At 56.7% G+C, this 22,331-nt stretch overlaps 2 protein-coding genes, 1 non-coding gene and 1 pseudogene across 8 annotated transcripts in view; 2 read left to right on the plus strand and 2 right to left on the minus strand.

The window, feature by feature from the left end:
• ELAVL3 (ELAV like RNA binding protein 3) overlaps positions 1-6,689 on the plus strand; it is a 32,085-nt gene extending 25,396 nt beyond the window's left edge. For 2 of the 3 annotated variants that reach the window (XM_033197624.1, XM_033197626.1), the window contains exons 6-7: positions 804-842; positions 3,104-6,689. In XM_033197624.1, coding sequence (XP_033053515.1) covers positions 804-842; positions 3,104-3,455 — 391 coding nt within the window. In that variant the 3' untranslated portion in view covers positions 3,456-6,689. The remainder of the gene's footprint in view (positions 1-803; positions 843-3,103) is intronic. The other variant, XM_033197627.1, reaches the window with a different exon arrangement.
• LOC117075350 lies at positions 4,428-6,689 on the plus strand (annotated as a pseudogene). The gene has a single exon (XR_004433974.1). The product of XR_004433974.1 is annotated as a basic proline-rich protein-like (transcript).
• A 354-nt stretch (positions 6,690-7,043) lies between these two features.
• On the minus strand, positions 7,044-22,318 carry PRKCSH (protein kinase C substrate 80K-H). 3 transcript variants are annotated; one of them, XM_033197623.1, is made up of 18 exons: positions 22,033-22,318; positions 21,543-21,698; positions 21,234-21,350; positions 20,077-20,172; positions 19,924-19,981; positions 16,998-17,115; positions 15,881-16,010; positions 12,748-12,832; positions 11,883-11,961; positions 10,893-10,979; positions 10,459-10,614; positions 10,267-10,363; positions 9,747-9,816; positions 9,409-9,498; positions 9,051-9,125; positions 8,866-8,965; positions 8,614-8,776; positions 7,044-7,369 (listed from the first exon to the last, which is right to left on the minus strand). In XM_033197623.1, exons 2-17 carry the CDS (start codon positions 21,619-21,621, stop codon positions 8,630-8,632), a joined length of 1,584 nt encoding a protein of 527 aa, XP_033053514.1. In that variant the 5' UTR covers positions 21,622-21,698; positions 22,033-22,318; the 3' UTR covers positions 7,044-7,369; positions 8,614-8,629. The 3 variants fall into 3 exon arrangements, with proteins under 3 accessions (XP_033053514.1, XP_033053512.1, XP_033053513.1); XM_033197621.1 differs by having other exon boundaries at positions 10,438-10,614; XM_033197622.1 differs by having other exon boundaries at positions 10,438-10,614; positions 22,029-22,147.
• On the minus strand, positions 18,768-18,867 carry LOC117077104. The gene has a single exon (XR_004434685.1). It is a non-coding gene; the product is annotated as a small nucleolar RNA U13 (small nucleolar RNA).
• Positions 22,319-22,331: the final 13 nt, after the last annotated feature.

Raw genomic sequence — 22,331 nt, forward strand, 5'->3', positions numbered from 1 at the left:
AGGAGAATGGCATGAACCCAGGAGACGGAGCTTGCAGTGAGCCGAGATCTGCCACTGCACTCCAACCTGGGCCACAGAGTAAGACTGCGTCTCGGAAAAAAAAAAAAAAAAGATTTTGGCGTCATCTGACCGGGTTCCAGCTCTGGTGGCCCCTTTTTCTTTCAGGTTCGTGACTGTATCTCTCTGTGCCTCAGTTTCCCCATCTGTAATAATACCAAATATTTCATGAGTCTTTGCTGTGTGCTAGACACCCTTATTCTTCTGCAATCCGATGAGAACAGAGCTTGTGTTGTCCCTGTTTTATGGACAGGGACTCTGAGGCACAGAGAGGTGTTGGGGTTTGCCCGGCCCAAACAGAATAGAGACTCAAACCCAGGACCTGGAGTCCAAGCTCGTAGTCACTCCAAGGGGCGACAATGGAAGCCCCTTGTGGGCCCCTGGGTGATCGGGGCAAGTTACCCACCCCTTCAAGTGCTGTGAGAATGTTGGCTGTGGTAGTTACTGTTGCCTTTGTTAGGCAAAGGCCCAGCGCCTGGGCCCAGAGGGGACACGCCGGCCAGGAGGGGGAGGATGGATGAGGAGGGCAGTGCAGGCTGGGCAGTGGCGGGGCAGGCGAGAGGCGGTGCCTGAGTGACCACGGTTCCGTGCCAGGCGGTGTCTAGCCGGGCGGGCAGGGAGCAGGCAGGCGGGGGCAGGGCTCTGCTGCAGGCCTGTTGGGTGGGGGTGGGGAGAGCAGGCCGACGGTGTCACAGCAGGGGGGCATGACTGGAAGCCACCTCTGACCACCTCCTCTGCCTCCACAGGCTGGACAATTTGCTCAACATGGCCTACGGCGTCAAGAGGTAACAGTGCTCCCGCCCCGCTGTCCCCACCCCTCACCATCCATGCCCCTGATGCACCCCTCCCCAGCTCATCCTGAGGGCTGCAGGCTTAGTCTTTTTTGCCTGGGTCTTGGAGTAGCATGGCCAGTGAGAGATGTGACATCGAAGCCAGGCATGGTGGTTCTTGCCTGTGCTCCCAGTGTTCTGAGAGGCTGAGGGGCAAGGAGCACTTGAGGCCAAGAGTTCGAGACCAGCCTGGGCAACATAGTGAGATCCCTCTCTACAGTTTTTTTTTTAAAGGATTAGCCTGGTGTGGTGGCACATGCCTGTAGTTCAGGCTACTCAGGAGGCTGAGGCGGGAGGATCGCTTGAGCCCAGGAGTTGGAGGCTGCAGTGAACTGTGATAGTGCCACTGCACTCCAGCCTGGGTGACAGAGCGAGACCTTGTCTCCAAAAATTAAAAAATGTGGCCGGGCATGGTGGCTCATGCCTGTAATCTCAGCTACTCAGGAGGCTGAAGCAGGAGAATCACTTGAACATGGAAGGAGGAGGTTGCGGTGAGTCGAAATCGTGCCACTGCACTCCAGCCTGGGCAACAAGAGCAAAACTCCATCTCAAAAAAAAAAAAAGAAATTTAAAAATGTAAAAGAAGATCTCAGTCTCAGTCTAGCAGGGGAGAAGACAGAAATGAATAGTGATGAGGGCTGTGCAGTAGAAAGGGTAACAGAGGCCGGGCGCGGTGGCTCTTGCCTGTAATCCCAGCACTTTGGGAGGCCGAGGTGAGTGGAGCACGAGGTTAGGAGTTCAAGACCAGCCTGGCCAAGATGGTGAAACCCCGTTTCTACTAAAAATACAAAAATTTAGCCAGGCGTGGTGGTGGGGAGGCTGAGGCAGAGAACTGCTTGAACCCGGAGAGCAGAGGTTGCAGTGAGCCAAGATCATGCCACTTTACTCCAGCCTGGGGGACAGAGTGAGACTCTGTCTCAAAAAAAAATAAAGAAGGGATGACGGAGACCCGGCAGCAGAGATCCCCCTCACATCTGAAGCAACATCCACACACAGGCAGAGTGGAAAGGGAGTTCGTGGCAGTGGGAACAGCCTGTGCAAAGAGGGCCAGAAGGAGAGAGTGGTTTGTTCCTCGTGGTCAGGATTGAATGGTTCAGGCCCTTGGGTCCTCCTCTCCCAGCTGAGGGGTTTAATCCAAGGGCCGGATTGCCATTGAGGAATGTGAGTGGAGCCAATTCTGTCCTTTCATGAATTCATTCAATAGACACCTCCCAAGTGCTTACTGGGTGTTGTTCAGGGGCTGGAACAAACTCTTGCAGGGAAGATGGAGTTGATGATAATAAATACATGATTTGTAAAGGAAAGCCGGGTGCAGTGGCTCACACCTGTAATCTCAGCACTTTGGAACTCCAAGGCAGTAGGATTGCTTGAGCCCAGGAGTTCGAGACCAGCCTGGCCAACGCAGCGAGACCCGACCTCTACAAAAAATTTTAAAAATTAGCGGGGCATGGCCGGGCACGGTGGCTCACGCCTGTAATCCCAGCACTTTGGGAGGTCGAGGCGGGCAGATCACCTGAGGTCGAGAGTTCGAGACCAGCCTGATCAACATGGAGAAACCTCGTCTCTACTAAAAATATAAAATTAGCTGGGCATGGTGGCGCATGCTACTAGGGAGGCTGAGGCAGGAGAATCACTTGAACCTAGGAGATAGAAGTTGCAGTGAGCCAAGATCGCACCACTGCACTCCAGCCTGGGTGACAAAGTAACACTCTGTCTCAAAAAAAAAATATATATATATATATGTGTGTGTGTGTGGTGTGTGTATGTGTGTGTGTATATATATATATATATATAGTGGGGCATGGTGGTGTACCTGTAGTCCCAGCTACTTGGGAGGCCAAGGTAGGAGGATTGCTTGAGCCTGAGAGTTCGAGACCAGCCTAAGCAACATAGTGAGGCTGTGTCTCTACAAATCATAAAAAAAATTAGCTGGGTGTGAGGGTGCCTGCCTGTAGTCCCAGCTACTCAGGAGTCTGAGGTGGGAGGATTGCTTGAGCCCAGGAGGTCAAAGCTGCAGTGAGCCATGATTACACCACTGCACTCCAGCCTGGGTGACAGAGTGAGACCTTGTCTCTTAAAAAAAAAAACACAATTGCATTCAGGGGTCACCGTTCTAAGGTCATGGCACAGTCAGGGGTCATAAAGGCGTGAGGGGTCACAACGGGGTCGGAAGCATGCGGGGGGTCAGGGCAGAGCCCGCGTGACCCCCAAAGTAGTCCCCTGTCGCTCATCGCCAGGTTCTCCCCGATCGCCATCGACGGTATGAGTGGCCTGGCGGGCGTGGGCCTGTCGGGGGGCGCGGCAGGCGCTGGCTGGTGCATCTTCGTGTACAACCTGTCACCGGAGGCGGACGAGAGCGTGCTGTGGCAGCTGTTCGGGCCCTTTGGGGCGGTCACCAACGTCAAGGTCATCCGCGATTTCACCACCAACAAATGCAAGGGGTTCGGCTTCGTGACCATGACCAACTATGACGAGGCGGCCATGGCCATCGCCAGCCTGAACGGCTATCGCCTGGGCGAGCGCGTGCTACAGGTCTCCTTCAAGACCAGCAAACAGCACAAGGCGTGAGCCCGCCCCGCCTGCCCTCCCACCCCCTCCCCGGGCAGCAGAGAGAGAGAAAGAGAGAGAGAGAGAGAGAGAGAGAAGGGGCCCAAGAGAGACAGCACAGGCAGCCCCACGGATGACGCGAGGGCCCCACGTCCCTGCGGAAGCCACAGGGTGAGCACTCCGGGGTGGGAGGGTCTGCAGGGAATGGGGGGGTGCCCGGGGATCCCCCGCCCCATCCTCCTGCCCCCACCCCAGGCTGGGCTGTTCACTCTCTCGTCTTGGTTTGGTTCATGGTGAAGGTTTTTGTTTCTTTTTTCAGCTAAAAAGAATGCAGAGATGTGCCCCCACCCCCACCCTCGACCACCCCCGATGGGATGGCTTGCGGGGCTCCAGGGGGTGCCCTCCCAGACCCCCTTGCCCAGGCCTCCCCAGTACCTAGGTGGGGCCTGGGGTAGGAGGAACAGGTTTAAAAATCCCCAAAAAAGCGAACCGTGAGGAGGGGTGTGGGCACCCCCAGCCCAGTGCCCCCTGGTGGAATGCGGGGAGCAGGCAGTGGGGCTGGAAGCAGAAACAAATGAAAAAAAAGGGGGGGTGGGAGGGGAAGAAAAACTCTATTTTTGTAAAAAGGGAAAAAGACCTCGTGGAGAATTTTTACTGGGGATTCTTGAACTTGAAAAAAAAAAAAAACACAAAAAAAGACAAAAAAAAAAAAAGAAAATATTTTGGCAGGCTATGTTTACCAACTGGGTCAGGGGTGGGGGGGAGGGGCCCAGGGAGCAGGGCTTAGGGGCTGGCAGCCCACGGGGCCACACAGAGGAACAACCACGCAGACACTCACACCACGGGGACACACAGACAGACGCAGACAGACACAGCGACATGCCCCAGACACGTTAAGGGACTGGTTGGCCACACTCAGACACGTGGACAGGGATAAACAGAAAGAGACAGAAGTCGGGGCTACGTCCATGTGGACACAGACCACAGATGTGGACACAGACCACAGATGTGGGCACACGAATCCATCCACCTGTCCACGTGCACACGTGAATGTAGCGATAGATATTTGGATATCAAATTTGGACACCAGGTCACAGAGAACACAGAGAGACACAGACACCACCCAGGAACACGCAGACATATGCCCATAGCATCCCATAGGCCCAGGCAGGAGGTCCCACCCCAGACCCTGCCCCAGATGCTCCCTCACCCTCTTGGCCCCTTTGCCCTGGCCCCCAGGTTCTCTGCAGAGATCTCTCCTGGACCCCCAGTGGTCTCCTTGGCGCCCACAAACACAGGCGTGCACACGTAGCGCACATGCATTGAGACACACGATACCTCGTTCCACCTTGGCGCACGGTGGGCTGGAGGCAGCCCCCCCCACAACACTTGAGGCCAAAGGACACCCCTGTCCCCGGGGCTCAGCCTCCCCCTGGGCCAAGGCCTTGACCCACGCGGCTGAGGGAGAGGCCCAGTCCTGAGCCTCCCCCACCAGGACTGGGCCTACCCAGCAGCAAGCACCCCCGGCACTCCCCGCCAGGCCCAGGGTGGGGTGGACGGGCCCAAGGGCCCAGCCCCACACTCCTTTCCCGTCCACTTGTCACCTACCTACCCCCTTTCGGTTTGTTGGGTTTTTCGTCTTTCCAGATTGCAGTGGACACAGCCCCCGATCTCGAGCCCCGGCCCCGGCTTCTGTCTGGACATTGCATCGCCCTAGTTTTCTTTCTTTAAAACAAAAAAAAAATTCCAACAGAAGCCACAGGCCGGAGCCCCTGGGAGCCCTCGCACCGCTCCCCACCCGCCTCAGTGGCCCCATCGGAACTGAGAATTGCAAAACCCCGACTTATAGCTATAGTTAAGTTGCCTTCCCCCGGTGTCCCCACGTTTGGTGTCTGGCTATGGCGCCCCCCATCTGACTGTCCAGCTCTCTCTCCCCCACCCCTCCCGGTGTTGTTATTAAACGTCTGTGGAGCTTCTGCTGCAAGGAACAAAAAAGAAAAAAAATCAAAAAAGCGACAAAAAAACACAAACAGAAGAGGAAAAAAAAAAGCAACAAAAAAAGAAAACACACAGAAGAGATTAAAAAAAAAAAAGGAAAAAAAAAAAAAGACATAAACTGGCACCAGTTAACTTTCTTGTACTTTTTTGCTGAATTTAGCTTCTTGTAGTTTTAACTTATTGCTATGTTAACTATTTATTCTCCTCGTTGCCCTGTAAGGACATCCGTGTATATTTCTGTTACTTCATCCGGTTTGCAAGTCAAAGGAACGACAATGTTCTCTTTGTTTCTTTAAGTTTTGCCGAGACATGGTTATGCCTAATTTATTTATAAAAGGGGAAGTGGAATCATTAAAGTAATAATAATTATTAATAACAGTAATGGTAGCCGAGTGGCACGCGGGGGCGTGTGCTCTGCGGGGCAGTCCCCACGGCCAGCGACGTCCAGGTCATCCATGGGATTCTTTTTGCTCTTGTCTTGAGAATTTTTTCAGTCCTATTTAGCTGGTGAAATCCCTAGCTTGTTCTTGATACACAAACCTATTTATTCTTGTGGTTTTAAGTCCTCCCTGCCCTCTCCCCCCTCCCCTCCAGCAGGGCAGGGACCCCTCTCCCCTGCTGTCCCTTGGGGCTCTCTCCCCTCCGCCCTCTGCATTCGGGAACACGCATGTCTGCGTGGGAAGCTTGCAGCAGGGCGTCCGAGCAATAAGGGCTGGGTTTGTCCCCCACCCTGGGGGGGGCCAGGCTCCAGAGAGGGGGCACCTCCCCCCCCCCCCCCCCCCCGCACCGAGGCCTAGGCCCCTGCTGCCCCCAAGACTGGGAGGGGACTTCTTTTTCTAAAACACAAAACTCAGCCCAGCCAGGCCCCCTCCCTGGAGGCCAGCACCTCCCCGCAGGGGGCCAGGCCAGGGCTCCCAGGGGAGGGGGACTCCGGTCTTCCACGTCCCTGGGGGGCAGGGGCCAGGCCAGGGGGGAGGGGTCTCAGCCCCTCCACCCCTCCCTTCATCCTGTTATTTATTCGGAAGGTTTCAAATCACGACAGAGTCCATGTTGGAGGTGATAAAAACTAAAAAAAAAAAAAAAAAAAAAAAAAAACAAAAGACAAAAAAAAAAAAAAAACCCAACCAGAACACTTCGCGTTGCGTTTAGACTATTTATTACCGGGATCACAGGCCTGGCCGCGGTAACAGACTTTTACATGGAATTGTTTAATTATTTGTACTTTTCATGCCAGAAAATAAAAGTTCAGAATCTTAAGGCCTTGGGTCATCTCTGCACAGCTGCGTGGGGAGCACGCAGGAGCATCCTGTGTGGTGGTACCCAGGCCCCTGTCCTCCTCTGGGCCTGGGTCTGTCTGCAGCTGGGGCTTTGGCCCCAGGAGGGAACCCCTGGCCTCCACAGAGCACAGATGAGACCCAGGGAGGGTGGGACATGGGCCGGGATGGATGCTCAGACGGAAGGGGTCCAGGGTTCATCCATCTGGTATCTTCAGGAGTGAGCCCCACATGGCAGGAGGCCTGGGCAGGATCTGCAGACAGCAGCATCCCCTGCGCTCAACCCCTGCCCACACCCCGGTCCACACCCCAGCAAAGCAAGACAAACACAGGCAAGTTTGGGTGGGGGATCACATTTATTGTATTGAGGTCACAGGTCAAGTCATTCACTGGTCCCCACCAGGAGGAGTGGCAGGGACAGGGCTGGGGTGGTGGGGTGAGTCACCAAGGTGGGGGGCCCAGGGAGGGCAAGCTCCTTTACCCATCTTTGGAGGCCGCTGGGGCCTGGGAATGTGGACCAGCCCCGCCTGGGCCCCAGAACAGGGCACGAAGCCCCACAAAGGTCCTGCCCCCACAGAGGAGGGCAACAGAGCCACAGGCAGCCCCGGACAGAGGGGCGGGTGGACGGCACTGCAGGGGCTGGCTTCATGCCTTCTTGAGGTTCTGGGGCAGGAGAAAGACCAGATTAGAAAGCTGGGGACAGCCCGGCACGGTGGTGTTCGCCTGTGGTCCCGGCTGCTTGGGAGGCTGAGGTGGGAAGATCACTTGAGGCCAGGAGTTGACCAGCCTGGAGACCTTGTTCATTTTCTCTCTCTTTTTTTTTTTTTTTAAGAGAGTCTCACTCTGTAACCCAGGCTGAAGAGTGCACTAAGCATGATCTTGGCTCCACCTCCAGCGTCCAACTCCCCGGTTCAAATGATTCTTGTGCTTCAGCTTCTCGAGCAGCTGGGACTACAGGCACCTACCACCACACCCAGCTCATTTTTTTTGTATTTTTAGTAGAGACGGGGTTTCACCATGTTGGTCAGGCTGGTCTCAAACTCCTGACCTCAAGTGATCCGCTCGCCTCAGCCTCCCAAAGTGCTGGGATTAGAGATGTGAGCCACCATGCCTGGCCTATTTGTTTTCAAAAGTAAAAAACAAAACAAAACCTTCTTTTAAAAAGCAGGGGATGGCTGGACATGGTAGCTCATGCCTGTAATCCCAGCACTTTGGGAGGCCGAGGAGGGCGGATCACGAGGTCAGGAGATCGAGACCAACCTGGCTAACACAGTGAAACCCCGTCTCTACTAAAAATACAAAAAAATTAGCTGGGTGTGGTGGCTGGCGCCTATAGTCCCAGATACTCAGGAGGCTGAGGCAGGAGAATTGTTTGCACCCAGGAGGTGGAGGTTGCAGTGAGCCGAGATGGCGCCACTGCACTCCACATTCCAGCCTTGGCAACAAGAGTGAAACTCCATCAAAAAAAAAAAAAAAAAAGGGCAGGGGATGGCCGGGCACGGTGGCTCATGCCTGTAACCCCAGCACTTTGGGAGGCCGAGGCAGGTGGATCATCTGAGGTCAGGAGTTCGAGACCATCCTGGTCAACATGATGAAACCCTGTCTACTAAAAATACAAAACTTAACCAGGCGTGGTGGTGCGTGTCTGTAGTCCCAACTACTTAGAAGGCTGAGACAGGAGAATTTTTTGAACCCGGGATGTGGAGGTTGCAGTGAGCTGAGATTGCGTCACTGCACTCCAGCCTGGGCAAACGAGTGAGACTCCACCTCAAAAAAAAAAAAAAAAAAAAAAAGCACGGGACACGGGCACACAGGTTGGTTGACAGAGTGGCCATGTGGGTCCAGCTTCCTCAGGGCCCGCTGCCTCCCCTTGCTGGGGCAGGCCGAGACTCCACGTCCCCGCCCACCTCTGCGCCCATCCAGCTAGAGCTCGTCATGGTCGTCTTCGGTGGGTGCTTCAGGCGGTGGCTCCAGGCAGGCGGCCGGCGTCATCAGCTCCATGAGGTACTCGCAGCGACTGGGCTCCGTGGTGCTGGTGACCATGGTCTCTTTCCCGCATAGGAGGCGCACCTGGGGATGGGCAGACGGGCACTCAGGAGGGTTCGGCTGGGCCAGGCCTGGGTCTCCCCGCCCCGGCTCCCCGCCCTGCAGGCACTCACGGTGGTGGAGCGGTTGGGGCCCTGCCAGCAGCCCGTGCCTTGCTCATACTTCATGGCACTGAACCTGTCGTGCTCGGGGCCAGCCCAGGAGCCCCAGGTGCTGCAAGAGACACAGGGTGCTCAGGGCTGGGCCAGTGTCGGGCACCAGGAGGAGGCAGAAGGAAGGGCCAGCCCGCGACACTCACCCGAGGCTGGTGGGAGAGCCCCCAAGTTTGGGTTTCTGCGAGACAAGCTTGAAGGGGCAGAGGCGGTAGACGTATCTAGGGAGGACCAGCGAATATGGGTGGGGGGCGCAGGGATCCCAGCCTCCTCCCACAGCCCCGCCCTCCCTCCTCCTGTCCCCGTACACAGGGCACCTCCAACTCCAATCACCAACCCTAAGCCTGGTCCCTGGCTTCTGCTCCCCCTCAATACGGAGGGCAGCACTCTCAGGCCCCACCCTGCAGGTGGTTCCCCAACCATCAGGAAACTCTGCCGGTGCCGCTTCCGGGGCCACCCGCCTCCCACCCTGCCGGTGGGGGCCCCTGCACCCCTGGGACGTACTCATTGGTGGTGAGCTCGTAGCACTGGCTGTACAGGTAGGCAAACTCCCCGTTGGGGCCAAAGTCAAAAGAAATCTCTTGCTCCAGGTTCCTGGAAGTGGAGGCGGAGCAGTTAAAGGGCAGCTGGGGATGCCGGCGCCTGCCCCAGGACGACAGACACAGGAGGGCCTGGGTGAGCTGTGGTGCCCAGGCTGTCCTCCCTGCCACCTCCGGGGAACCCTCCCTGCAGGGGCCAGGCCCCGCCTGCGGTTGCCTCAGTGATTCCCCCTGACTGGCTCCCCTGGGAGCCAGGGATCAGGCACTGTGGGACGGGCGTCCCGCCTCCTCAGCCCCCGCTACCTGATGGACTCCTCCATGTCCTTCAGCGACCGCTCGGCCTCCTCGAACTTGTTGCGGGCCTCCTGGGCAGCTGGGGGAAGGGCTGGAGGTCAGAGACGTCCTCACCCCCACCCAGGAGGATGGGGAACGGGGTTCCACGGATGCGGCTGTGTCCTCCTCTACGCTGATTTTGCTCTGGCCAAGGGCTTTGCCCAGACAGACCTGAGGGCCTCACCAGCTACGGAACAGCCCCGACTTGCTGCCCAGGCTCGCGGCTCCGGAGGGACTGGGGCCAGGGCTCCTGGGGCCCGCCAGGAGCAACACAAACAAGCTGCGGCCCTTGGGGAGGCAGAAGGGCCCCTTGGGGTTGGCGAGGGTGGGACTGGCTTACCCTAGGCCCCCTTCCTGGACTCCCCAAGATACTGGGGCTTGTGCTGGCCGAGTCAGAGCAGGGGCTCAGCTCAGGATCTCCCCTGATCTACGCCACCACGGCAGGAAACGCTGGGCCCACCCGAGGAGCCTGGCCCCCGCCCGCCCTCACCATCGATGAAGGCCTGCGTCTGCTCGTCGTACGGCGGCATTTTGTCTTCCTCGGCAGGGCTGGCCGGCTGCGGGGGTGCCAGTGGCAGTAGGGCCTCCTGGGGAAGGGGCAGGGTCAGTGAGCAGCCCTTCCCTCACCCTCTCTGTCTCCCCTTCTCCACCAAACACGGACCTTGGGCTGCTCCCCCTGCACCTCGGAATCCTCCTCCTCCTCCTCTTCTTCTTCAGCCTCCTCTTCTTCTTCCTCCTCCTCCTCCTCTTCTGTGGGTGGCGAGGGCACTGGTGGCTGCTCCTCCTTGGGCTCCGTCAAGTCAGGGGCAGAAGGTGCTGGAAGGTCAGTGGGCAGTGCCTGGCGGGTGAGCAGCGTGGTCGGTGCTGTGGACTCAGGGTCCACCCACACCCTCAGGCTCACACCACAGCCCAAGGGGCAGCCTCGGCATCTCTGCCCCTCCTGCCGGGCCTGCAGGGAGGACTGACAGCTGGGGTGGGGGGGCCTCGGTGGGGGGTGCTGGGGCCGCCCAGCTGGCCAGGGTGGCCGGGTGCCAGAACCGGAGGCAGCTCCTTTGTGAGGCGGGGTGGGGCCAGTGTCGAAGGAGGACCAAGTCCCCTCCCTTTCCCTCCACTGACCTCGGACCGGTACTTGTCCCTGATGGCGGCCCAGACGCGGTCGAAGAAAGAGGTGGCGTCTGTCTGTGTGTCCCCACTGAGGAGGGCCTGTGTGTGTTGGGGGTGGTGTCAAGATCTAGGCTGCCACGTGTCCCCTTTCCCGGCCACCCCAGGCACCCGCACTGTGGTGCCAGGCACGGGAGGGCTGGGCCCTGGGCCCTTATGACCAGGCCGGGGCCACACTACTGAGGCACTGCAGCCAGGAGGGGGCAGCACAGGCCCGTGGGAGGGGAGGAGGGGGCCACGGGCTGGAGTGGTTGGGGGCACTGAGACAGAAAGAGAGAGGCAGAGAGACAGATGGATGGACAACGGACGTACAGACGGAGGAAGAGAGAGCCCAGGATCAGAGAGGGCCAGTCCCTCCAAGGGAGAGGCCGTAGGCCAAGGCTGCAGAGGGACAGGGAGAAACTCAGGGGAGGGCAGAGAAGGCAGGCAAAAAGCCAGGGGCCACAGGGAAGGAGGGGAATAGGAAAGGAGACGGACTGCGGAAGATGGGGGTGGGGAAGGAGGGGAATAGGAAAGGAGACGGACTGCGGAAGATGGGGGTGGGGGAGGAGGGGAATAGGAAGGAGACGGACTGCGGAAGATGGGGGTGGGGGAGGAGGGGAATAGGAAAGGAGACGGACTGCGGAAGATGGGGGTGGGGGAGGAGGGGAATGGGGGAGGAGAGACATAGGGCAGGATAGGGGAGAAAGGGGACTGCGTGCTCAAACAGCAGGGAGAGTAGCGGCAGGCGGGGGAAACAGGCTCCAGCCTGACCTGGCTCCATCCCGGGTCCTGCCAGGTGGGAAGCAGCCCTGAGTGGCTGCCATCCATCCCAGCTCACCCAGAGGAGGCGTCCCAGGCCAGCAGGGAGCTTTCCTTGGTCCCCCTCCTGTGCCCTGAGGTCACCCTGGGGCCATGCTTCCAGAAGTCCTCAGCCAAGGGGCAGCCAAGAGGCAGCCAAGGTACCTGAGCTTCCGCTTCCGACAACGCCCCGTCCCCATCTGTGTCCAGCTCCGGATGAGTCTGCAGTTCAGTCACCGAGACCCTGTGGGGGTGTGGCAGAAACAGACTGGAGGGGTGAGGCCCCAACGGCTCTCAGCTGGGGGCACCACGTGGCCCACCTGCTCTTCCCTGCCAGGGCCTACCCTGAACTTCCTTCAGGAACTCAAGGTGCAGGGGCCCCCGCCCTCCTGCCCCTTCCTCAGGATTCCATGACCCCAAAGGGGCTCAAAGAAAGGGGTGGGACTGGGAGATACCCGGACCCCAAATCCCTGATGACCTCTCTCCCAACTCACCCAGGTGGCACCTCCTTCCACCCTCAGAACCCGGCACATTGAAGCCATCTAGCTTGGTCCCCCACCCAGCAAAGCCCACTCCCACCCTTGCCCATTCTGCCCATTTGGTCCCTCTGAAGCCCCCTGCTCCTTGGCACCCCACATCTCCTAGGCTCCCTGTGTGTCCCTCACCCCCAGAAGTCCACCCTCCACCAGGTAACCCAGCAAGTTCAGAGGCATAGCCAGGATTCTACCCAGAGCGTACAGTGGTGCTGGGAAAAGCAATCCGATCACTGGACGCCTAGCCACACTTCCTGAGGCTGAGGGTCTGTGCCCAGCTCCTGGGGAGAGGGTGGTCCCCCTATCTCCTCGCCCAGGGCATCCTGGACCCAGTCATCCATGAGTAAGAGGCGGGGTCACGCGGGGCTTGGGATCAGCCTGGACCCCACGCCGGGGGAACCCAGCGGGAGCTCTGGCTGGTTTCTAGAGGCGAGGGTGGCGGGAAGGGAAACCCAGGCCCATGGAAGGGTGCGCAGCTCCAACGTGGGGACACTCACGTCCCGTCCATGTCGTCATCCAGCTCCTGGAAGGCATCAGCCGCCAGCTCCTGCTCCCGTTGGTCCTTGGCGGCAGCCAGCTGCTCTGTAAAGAAGCCACCTCTGTCACCCCCTGCCCACCCACTGGCTCCCACCAACCCCCACACCCCACAGGGTCATTTGCCACTAAGTGCCTACTATGTGCCTGGCCCCCATGCTGGACCCTGGGGACACGACTGTGGAGGAGACAAAGGTCCCTGCCCTTACCGGGGGAGGACAGATGAGGAGCAAGGTGACTGGCTGAAGCCTGGTTGTGCTGGGGGCGACTGGGGCAGGGTGGGGAGTGCAGGGGCAGGAGGGCCACCCGTGGGGCTGGAGCAAGGAGGTGGGAAGCCAGGTGGCAGAGGGCGGCCCTGTCAGGCCACTGCTGGGACAGAGGTGGGGGCGAGGGCGGAAGTCAGGTGACAACAAGGGATGGCGCAGGCTAGGGGCCGAGGAAGAAGCACAGAGCAGAGGAAGATTCTGGGGAGACGCGGCTGGGGTGCGCAGACGGTCAGAGGTGGGAGATGGGGTTGGGGAGAGGAGAGCGGCCACTGAGACTTTAGGTTTAGGACCTGGCAGAGGCATGTCAGGGGCAGGGCTGGCAGGAATGAGACTTCATGGCCAAGGACGCTGGGAGATGGGGAGGATACAGGGAGGCAGTCCGGTCCTGGGGGCATCTTGGGGATCCCCAGGGCCAGTCCCAGGAAGAGTGGCCATCCGGACAGAAGGGGACCGAGCCTCTGTCCCAAAAGTCCCTCCTTTGTCGCTACTCTATCTAACCTAAGCAGAGGGGAAAGCAGCCACAACAGTGGCTCCAATGATTAACTGCCTACTGTATACCAGGGTTCACTTCCCACTGTATACCAAGCTCCAGCTTGGTCCTCTATGAACAGAATAAAAACAGCGGGTATTTCCTCTCCTGGGTCACCCCAGGAGATGCCACATATCCCGGCAGACCCGGCTGACACTGTTCTGAGTCTCACAGACAAGGGCCTGAGGGGTCCCTGACCTTTCCATGGGTGAAGGGACCTGGGCATCATCACCCAGCCAGGGAGAGGTGTAGCCTGGGGCCCAAACCAGGCCATCTGCCCTCGGAGCCCTGGCTCAGCCACGCCACCCGTTGGGAATCTGGGTCAAAACACGGCGCTTCCCTATGATTCCACAGCTGCACACTGAGAACACGTCCTGAGGAAAATTAGGCCTGAGCTTGCCCACACCCACGTGAAAGGAAGCTCGCAGCATGGCAAAGGTTCGGGGCAGACAGAGCCAGTGAATTCCCGCTCTACGTGCAATGTGGCCTTGCCAAAAAAACCACCAGGCCCTAGCACCAAAAACAAATAAAGAAGGGAAATCATATCTTCAGTTGCAGACAGAGCTGGGCGTCGTGGCTCATGCCTGTAATCCCAGCACTTTGGGAGGTCAAAGCAGGCCACCTGAGGTCAGGAGTTCGAGACCAGCCTGGCCAACATAGTGAAACCCCATCTCTACTAAGAATACAAAAATTAGCTGGCTGTGGTGGCAGGTGCCTGTAATCCCAGCTACTCAGGAAGCCTAGGCAGGAGAATCACTTGAATCCAGGAGGTGGAGGTTGCAGTGAGCCGAGATCATGAATCCATTGGCACTCCAGCCTAGGCAACAGAGTGAGACTCCATCTCAAAAATAAATAAATTTTTAAAAATCTTCAGTTGCAGACAAAAGGACAAACCCCAGATAGATAAAGCTCTTTTATTATTATTATTATTTTAGATGAAGTCTTGGTCTGTCACCCAGGCTGGAATGCAGGGGCGAGATCTCAGCTCACTGCAACCTCTATCTCCCGGGTTCCAGCGCTTCTCCTGCCTCAGCTTTCCGAGTAGCTGGGACCACAGGCAGACACCACCATGCCCAGCTAATTTTTGGTTTGTTTGTTTTGAGACTGAGTCTCACTCTGTTGCCAGGCTGGAATACAGGGGCGCAATCTCGGCTCACTGGAACCTCCAACTTCCTAGTTCAAGGGATTCTCCTGCCTCAGCCTCCCAAGTAGCTGGGATTACAAGCACGCACGACCATGTCCAGCTAATTTTTGTATTTTTAGTAGAGATGGGTTCCACAATGTTGGTCAGGATGGTCTCAATCTCCTGACCTCGTGATCCGCCTACCACAGCCTCCCAAAGTGCTGGTATTATAGGCGTGAGCCACTGCGCCTGGCTGTATTTTTTTTTCTTGAGATGGAGTCTCGCTCTGTTGCCCAGGCTGGAGTGCAGTGGCATGATCTAGGTTCACTGCAAGCTCTGCCTCCCAGGTTCACGCCATACTCCTGCCTCAGCCTCCCGAGTAGCTGGGACTACAGGCGCCCGCCACCACGCCTGGCTAATTTTTTTCTATTTCTTTTAGTAGAGATAGGGTTTCACCATGTTAGCCAGGATGGTCTCAATCTCCTGATCTCGTGATCCGCACGCCTCGGCCTCCCAAAGTGCTGGGATTACAGGCGTGAGCCACTGCGCCTGGCCAAGAAAAAGCTCTTACAATTAGTGAAGACAAATACCAAACACTTGATAGGAAAAATGGTCACTGGATTAAGTTAAGTCCTGCTAAAGTCAAATAACAAAGTCTACATTGATGTTAAAAGGATGTAGGCGGCCAGGCGTGGTGGCTCACGCCTGTAATCCCAGCACTCTGGGAGGCCGAGGCAGGTGGATCACTTGAGGTCAGGAGTTCGGGACCAGCCTGGCCAACATGGTGAAGCCCCGTCTCTACTAAAAATACAAAACAATTAGCTAAATGTGGTGGCACGTGCCTGTAATTCCAGCTACTCAGGAGGCTGAGGCACAAGAATTGCTTGAACCTAGGAGGCAGAGGTTGCAGTGAGCTGAGATCACGCCACTGTATTCCAGCCTGGGTGGCAGAGGGAGACACTGTCTCAAAAAAAAAAAAAAATTATTTAAACAATTTTTAAAAAGGAGGCTCCTGACATACGCCACAATCCAAGAGAACCTCAAGGCACACAAGGCCATGGGCACCACGATCAAAAATCTGCTGAAACTGACAGCAGATAACGAGCGAGAGGCTCCCAGGCCCAGACGCCTCCCACCCAGGAACTGAAGGGGAGTCCTCTGGCCACTGTATGCCGTACCTTCCCACAGCTTCTGGTGCTGCTCTTTGGCCTCTTTCTCTGGCTTCTCGGCTTCTTCCTTCACTGTCCGCAGCATCTCCACCTGGTCTTCCAGAGACTTCTTCCCAGCCTGGAGCTCAATGAGCTTTTTCTGGATGGGCAGAAGGCAAGAGACTGGCTCTCCTCGGTTCTGCCTCCTCCTCACTGACTACGACCTCCCCGCCTCTACTCCACAGGGCAGCAGGGGGATGTTGCAAAATACACACCAAGATGGGTCTCTCTCCCAAGCTGGGCTTCCCTGCAGCCCTCCGGAGAGAAGCCCAAATGCCTCAATGTAGCCCGCAAGGCCCCACGTAATCAGGCCCCTGGCTGATTCTCCAGCCCCATTTGCCCCATCCCTATCTTACTAGGATCCAGTTGCCCGGACAACATGCAGACCTCCAAACACTCTTCTGCCTCCGGTTCTTCAAACATGCTGTTCCTTCAGCCTGAACACTCTACCTGGCTAACTCCAAATTACCCAACAGATTTCATCTGAGATAGAGGCCTCCTCCTCCAAGAAGCCTTCCTTGCCTCCTGCCCCCACGACAGAGAGGGAGAGGAACTGGGCAAGAAGTCTCCACCCCACATTTCCCTTTGTCCAGCAGCCCTCGCTGTCTGTCCCCCCCGCTAGCAATGAATCCCTTGAGGCAGATCCAGGTCGGTTTCCAGCCTCCCGTCCAGTACACAGGTAAGGCAGGGAGAGACACATGCCTAGGGACCCCAAAGAACCCACCCTATGGAATTAATCCAGCTGCTACTGGCTGACGTTATCTTGTTAACATCAGCCCATCTTACAGGAAATGGCACCACAGATCCGGGATGCAGAGAAGTAACCCTCCCGTCCCCAGCGAGGCCCTTCTAGCCTGCTTTAGTCTGATGTCCAAGGCCCTGATAAAGCCAACAGCCTTCCATTTAGGAACTATTATACTTAGCCAATGACGAAACGCCTAGCACACAACTGAGAAAGCAAAGCTCAGAAAGGCAGTCACTTGCCCCAGAACAGTAGTCGGGGCAAACCCCTCCCGAGCCTTGCAGGCCCATGCTACGAGGCCTGGAGGCCCAGATCACCCTGCGGCAGCCCCCGCGGGCTGCTTACCTGCTTCTCCTCCCGTGCCTTCTTCCAGTCCTCAATAAGGATCTTCTTCAGGCGGAACCCCTCGCGGGTGACCTCGGCCATCTGCTGAAGGGACTCCCTCTCCTTACGGCCCTTCTCTCTGCGGTGGGGGGACACACAGGCACCACCAGCGGGGCACTTAGGGTCCACCAGGTCTGCCTCTTCCAAAATAGCTCAATCCAGCTGTGGCCCCCACCAAGACATGCTGGGAAAGATGACAGCAAACCCTCCTCCCAGTCTCCCAGGTTCTCTCAACATCAGCATCCTTCATTCCTGTCCTTGAAAGAGGGACAGTGGCGTCTGTAGGCCCCTGGGGTCAGGGAAGGGACTAGGGAGTGCCAGGAGGTGGAACTAGATATCAACTCTCAAGAGACAGGAGACCGGCTGGGTGCGGTGGTTCATGCCTGTAATCCCAGCACTTTGAGAGGCCAAGGCAGGAGGATCACTTGAGCCCAGGAGTTTGCAACCAGCCTGGACAACATATAAAGACCCTGTCTTTACATATAATTAAAACAAACAAACAAAAAAACCACAGAAGACAGAAACAACAGAAATCACGACTCCCAGACAAAAAGACAATCTGGTTATTAAGTGTGTTGGTTGGCTGGGTGCGGTGGCTCTCGCCTGTAATCCCGGCACTTCGGGAGGCCGAGGCGGGCGGATCACAAGTTCAGGAGATCGAGACTATCCTGGCTAACACGGTGAAACCCCATCTCCACTAACAATACACACACAAAAAAAATTAGCCAGGCGTAGTGGCGGGCTCCTGTGGTCCCAGCTACTTGGGAGGCTGAGGCAGGAGAATGGCATGAACCCGGAAGGCAGAGCTTGCAGTGAGCGGAGATCACACCACTGCATTCCAGCCTGGGCAACAGAGCGAGAATCCATCTCAAAAAAAAAAAAACAAAGTCTGTTGGTTATGTTCAATCCACCTTTTACTTAACAGATGTGGAATCCAGAGAGTTTACACCACCTGCCAACAACTGATAGGACTTCTTTTTTTTTTTGACTTTTTAGCTCACTGCAACCTCCGCTTCCCAGGCCCAAGCAATCCTCCTACCTCAGCCTCCTGAGTACCCAGAACTACAGACACACACCAACATACCCAGCTAATTTTTAAAATTTTCAGCCTGGCGCGGTGGCTCATGCCTGTAATCCCAGCACTTTGGGAGGCCAAGGCGGGTGGATCACGAGGTCAGGAGTTCGAGACCAGCCTGGCCAATATGATGAAACACCGTCTCTACTAAAAATACAAAAATTAGCCGGGTGTGGTGACGGGGGTGCCTGTAGTCCCAGCTACTCAGGAGGCTGAGGCAGAAGAATCGCTTGAACCCGGGAGGCGGAGGCTGCAGTGAGCCGAGATCGCGCCACTGCACTCCATCCAGCCTGGACAACAGAGTTAGACTCTGTCTCAAAAAAAAATTTTTTTTCAGAGAGATGGGTCTATGTTGCCCAGGCTGGTCTTAAACTCCTGGGCTCAGGTGATCCTCTCGCCTCAGCCTCCCAAAGTGCTGGGATTACAGGTGTGAGCCACATGCCCAACCAGTAATTTTTTAAATTATAATTTCCAATTTTTATTTTTACTTTTTATTTATTTATTTATTTTTACTTCTTATAGGGATAGGGTCTCGCTGTTTTGCCCAGGCTGGTCTCAAACTCCTGGGCTCAAGCAATCTTCCTGTCTTGGCCTCCCAAAACGCTGGGATTATAAGCATGAGCCACCATGAACCGGGTCTTATTTTTAGTTTTTCATGTCACACAGGTAATGTGCCAAGGTCACAACAAGGTTTAAGGGAGGCACATCTCTCACATGTGCATAAAAAACTAATCATCGTGGCCAAACGCAGTGGCTTAGCACCTCAGCGGGAAGCTGAGGTGGGCAGATCACCTGAGGTCAGGCGCTCGAGGCCAGCCTGGCCAACATGGTGAAACCCCATCTCTACTAAAAATACAAAAGTTAGCCAGGCACAGTGGGGCACACCTGTATTCCCAGCTACTTGGGAGGCTGAGGCGTGAGAATTGCTTGAACCCAGAGGGCAGAGGTTGCAGTGAGCTGACATCACGCCACTGTACTCCAGCCTGGGCGACAGAGTGAGACCCTGTCTCAAAAATAAATAAATAAATAAAAATAAATCATTGTGCTTATGAACTACAAAAGGATCAGTTGGCAGGAATTGAGAATAGCTGTTCCTCTAGATGCCACAATCCCCATCCCTCCGTACTGCCTCATACTCAGCCTCCTTCTGTTGTATACTTTTGTGTGTGTGTGTGTGTGTGTGTGCGTGTGTGTCACAGAGTCTCGCTCTGTCACCGAGGCTGGAGTGCAGTGGCGCGATCTCAGCTCACTGCAAGCTCCGCCTCCCAGGTTCATGCCATTCTCCTGCCTCAGCCTCCCGAGTAGCTGGGACTACAGGTGCCCGCCACCACGCCCGGCTAATGTTTTTGTATTTTTAGTAGAGACGGGGTTTCACCGTGGTTTGGATCTCCTAACGTCGTGAACTGCCCGCCTCAGCCTCCCAAAGTGCTGGGATTACAGGCGTGACACCACCGCGCCCGGCCTCCTTCTGTTGTATACTTTACTTGCCTGTGGGTGTGTAGGTTTTCAGGGCCTGCTGCAAGTCGTGACAATGGAAAGTTAAGAGTCCAAGTGCCGGCTCTGCTCTCTCCTATGTGACCCTGGGGAAGTCATTTCCCTTTCTAAACTGGAGTTCCCCCATCTGTTGAATCGGGAAACAATCCTACCTGCTTCCAGACTAGAGGGAAAGGTGGGGATTAGGATTTACAAGGCACCTGGCACAGACAGAGCACCCGATACAGAAAAGCAGAGAGAGAGCGGGCCTGATTCACTGAGTGGAGCCAGGCAAGGTCGTGAGGTGGGGTGATGGGAGGGGTACTGTCACCCACATACTTGCAGGTGTTCTCACAGACGATGCCGCTGTTGTACTCGTCTGTTCCATCACAGCAGTCTGCGGCAGAGGCAGAAGCCGAGATCAGACCTGGCAGTGCCTCCTCCTTCCCTCCCTCTACCACCTTTCCAGAATCCTGGTGCATCCTCACTTACCACAAACACCATCGTTGACCCGGTTGGAGGGGATGTACAGGGGCTTATAGCCAGTGTTGGTGCAGTGGAAGCTGCCGTTAGGACAGGCAGCCGTGCCTGTGAGGAAGAAGGGAGGGAAGGTTTTCAGTCAGGTGAGGGCCAGACGTGTCCCATCCATCCACAGACAAGAGCCCCCGACCCACCCTGCACACAGAGGGCACAAGAAAGATAAGGACCAAAGGAAGGAAGAGCTGTACCCAGCACACCCCGGGCTTGAAACAAAGCTTTCCAGCGCTGCCTCCTGCCTCTTCTCACTGAGGTCCTTCAAAACAGGGTCCCTGCCTGGCGCGGTGGCTCACGCCTGTAATCTCAGCACTTTGGGAGGCCGAGACGGGTGGATCACCTGAGGTGATGAGTTTGAGACCAGCCTGGCCAACATGGTGAAACCCTGTCTCTACTAAAAATACGAAAAATTAGCCGGGCGTGGTGGTGTATGCCTGTAATCCCAGCTACTCAGGAGGCTGAGGCAGGAGAATCGTTTGAACCCGGGAGGCGGAGGTTGCAGTGAGCCAAGATCGTGCTACTGCACTCCAGCCTGGGCGATAAGAGTGAAACTCCATCTCAAAGAAAATCCAAAACAAAACAGGGCCTCATCCAGGTACGGTGGCTTGCACCTGTAACCCCAGCACCTTCGGAGGCCAAGGCAGGAGGATGACTTGAGCCCAAGAGTTCTAGGCTGCAGTGAGCTACAATCATGCCACTGTACTCCAGCCTCAGCAACACAGCAGGGCCCTGTCTCTTCAAAAAACAAAAAAACAAAAAGCCAGGGTTTCCCTTCACCTCTGTCTCCTGCCGGATTGCTCTTGGCCCCACCCTGTCTCCCACTTCCAGGGGTTGCCCATGTTGGCCCCTCAATCTGCAGCACCCTCGGGGTTCAACTGAAACCTCACCTCCTCCTTGGAGGAACCTTTTCTGACCCCTAGGCTTGGGAGTAGGAGGACTCTGGGCTCCTCCAGCTGCCCGGGGCCATAAGACTGACCACTGACCACTGACTTCCGGGCTTGTTTCTGCCCACTCAAGGGGGAGCCAGCAGAGGGAGTATCTTGGTCACACAGACAGGGCCTGGCACTGAACACTGTTCAATAAACGTCTGATGGATGAACAGAGAAAAAGCTCACCTGGCTCGTCAGAGCCATCTTTGCAGTCGCAATAGTCATCGTTGACCTGATCGAATGGGATGGTGGCCGAACCGTCCAGGCAGGTGAAAGGCTTGGACTCATCGTAGAAGTGATGATCTGTGGGATGCAGGAAGCTCAGCCCAGGGCAGCAAAGCGCCTTCTCCACCAAATACCACCTCTCTCCTCCCACCCCTACCAGCAGAGCACTACCGGGAAACTGAGGCAAAAGGCTGTAAATGCCTATCCCCAAGGCCGAATGCTGGCCCCTCCCACCTCCAGCCTGGCGGGAGGGTGAACAGGAGGACTCACTGGTGAGAGAGACGCCCCGGGGTCTCTTGACCTCCACGGCCCAGCACATGGGTAGCAGCAGAAGGAGCGGCAGCAGCATCTCACCAGAGGCTCTGAGGCCCGAAACAGGTTCTGGGGGAGGAAGCCGACAGCGGGAAGATGCGGTGTGTCTACACGCTGCAGGAAGAAAGGGGATCCCGGTCAATGGGAGAGGGCTACTTCCAGCCAATTGGATTCCTCCATCGCTTCCAGGCAATGAGGCCTCACTTTGTTTCCGATATGGGGGCGAGGAGCAGCGATCTCCCCAATCCTGGCCAGTCTCACTTTGCTCAAATCAATGGCGAGGATCTCAAGATCTCAAAACCTCCGCTCCCTGTGTCCAATTGTGACCCAATTCCCGCCAATAGGCCAAAGGGGTTAACAGTTTCCGCCGTCCACACCCACACATGCACCCTCCGGTTGCCCCCTGCAGGAAATTGAGGTGCCCTCCCACCCGCTCGTTCACACCTACACGAGGCCGGAGCAAAGGTCAGTATCCACCGCGCCCCTCTTGTCCGACAGCCACGGTTCCTGCCGCAGAAAGAAAGCGGAAATGTCTGGGCCCGTCACTTCCGGTCGTACGTCCCGCACCGGGAACGGGGAGTCAGGGTCGCCATGTTGGGAGAGACAGGAGTAGGGGCGGTGCCAGAGCCGAGACGGCCATCTTGGGCAGGACTGTGAAGCCTTAGAGAGGATGGTTCTGAGGGCTAGCTCTTAATGGCGGTGCAACGTACCTCCATCTTGGGAGTGGCGGCTTCCCCCAGGGGCAGG

This window comes from Trachypithecus francoisi, unplaced genomic scaffold (genome assembly GCF_009764315.1).
Source record: "Trachypithecus francoisi isolate TF-2019V2 unplaced genomic scaffold, Tfra_2.0 Lachesis_group5, whole genome shotgun sequence".
NCBI classification, from domain to species: Eukaryota; Metazoa; Chordata; class Mammalia; order Primates; family Cercopithecidae; genus Trachypithecus; species Trachypithecus francoisi.

Coding starts and splice junctions, on each gene's coding strand:
- PRKCSH (XM_033197621.1), bottom strand. CDS start 21,621: ATGCTGCTGCCGCTCCTTCTGCTGCTACCCATGTGCTGGGCCGTGGAG. Junction 20,173..21,233: donor AGATGGCTCTGACGAGCCAG/GTGAGCTTTTTC, acceptor TCTTCCTCACAG/GCACGGCTGCCTGTCCTAAC. Junction 9,499..9,746: donor GACATGGAGGAGTCCATCAG/GTAGCGGGGGCT, acceptor CTCCACTTCCAG/GAACCTGGAGCAAGAGATTT.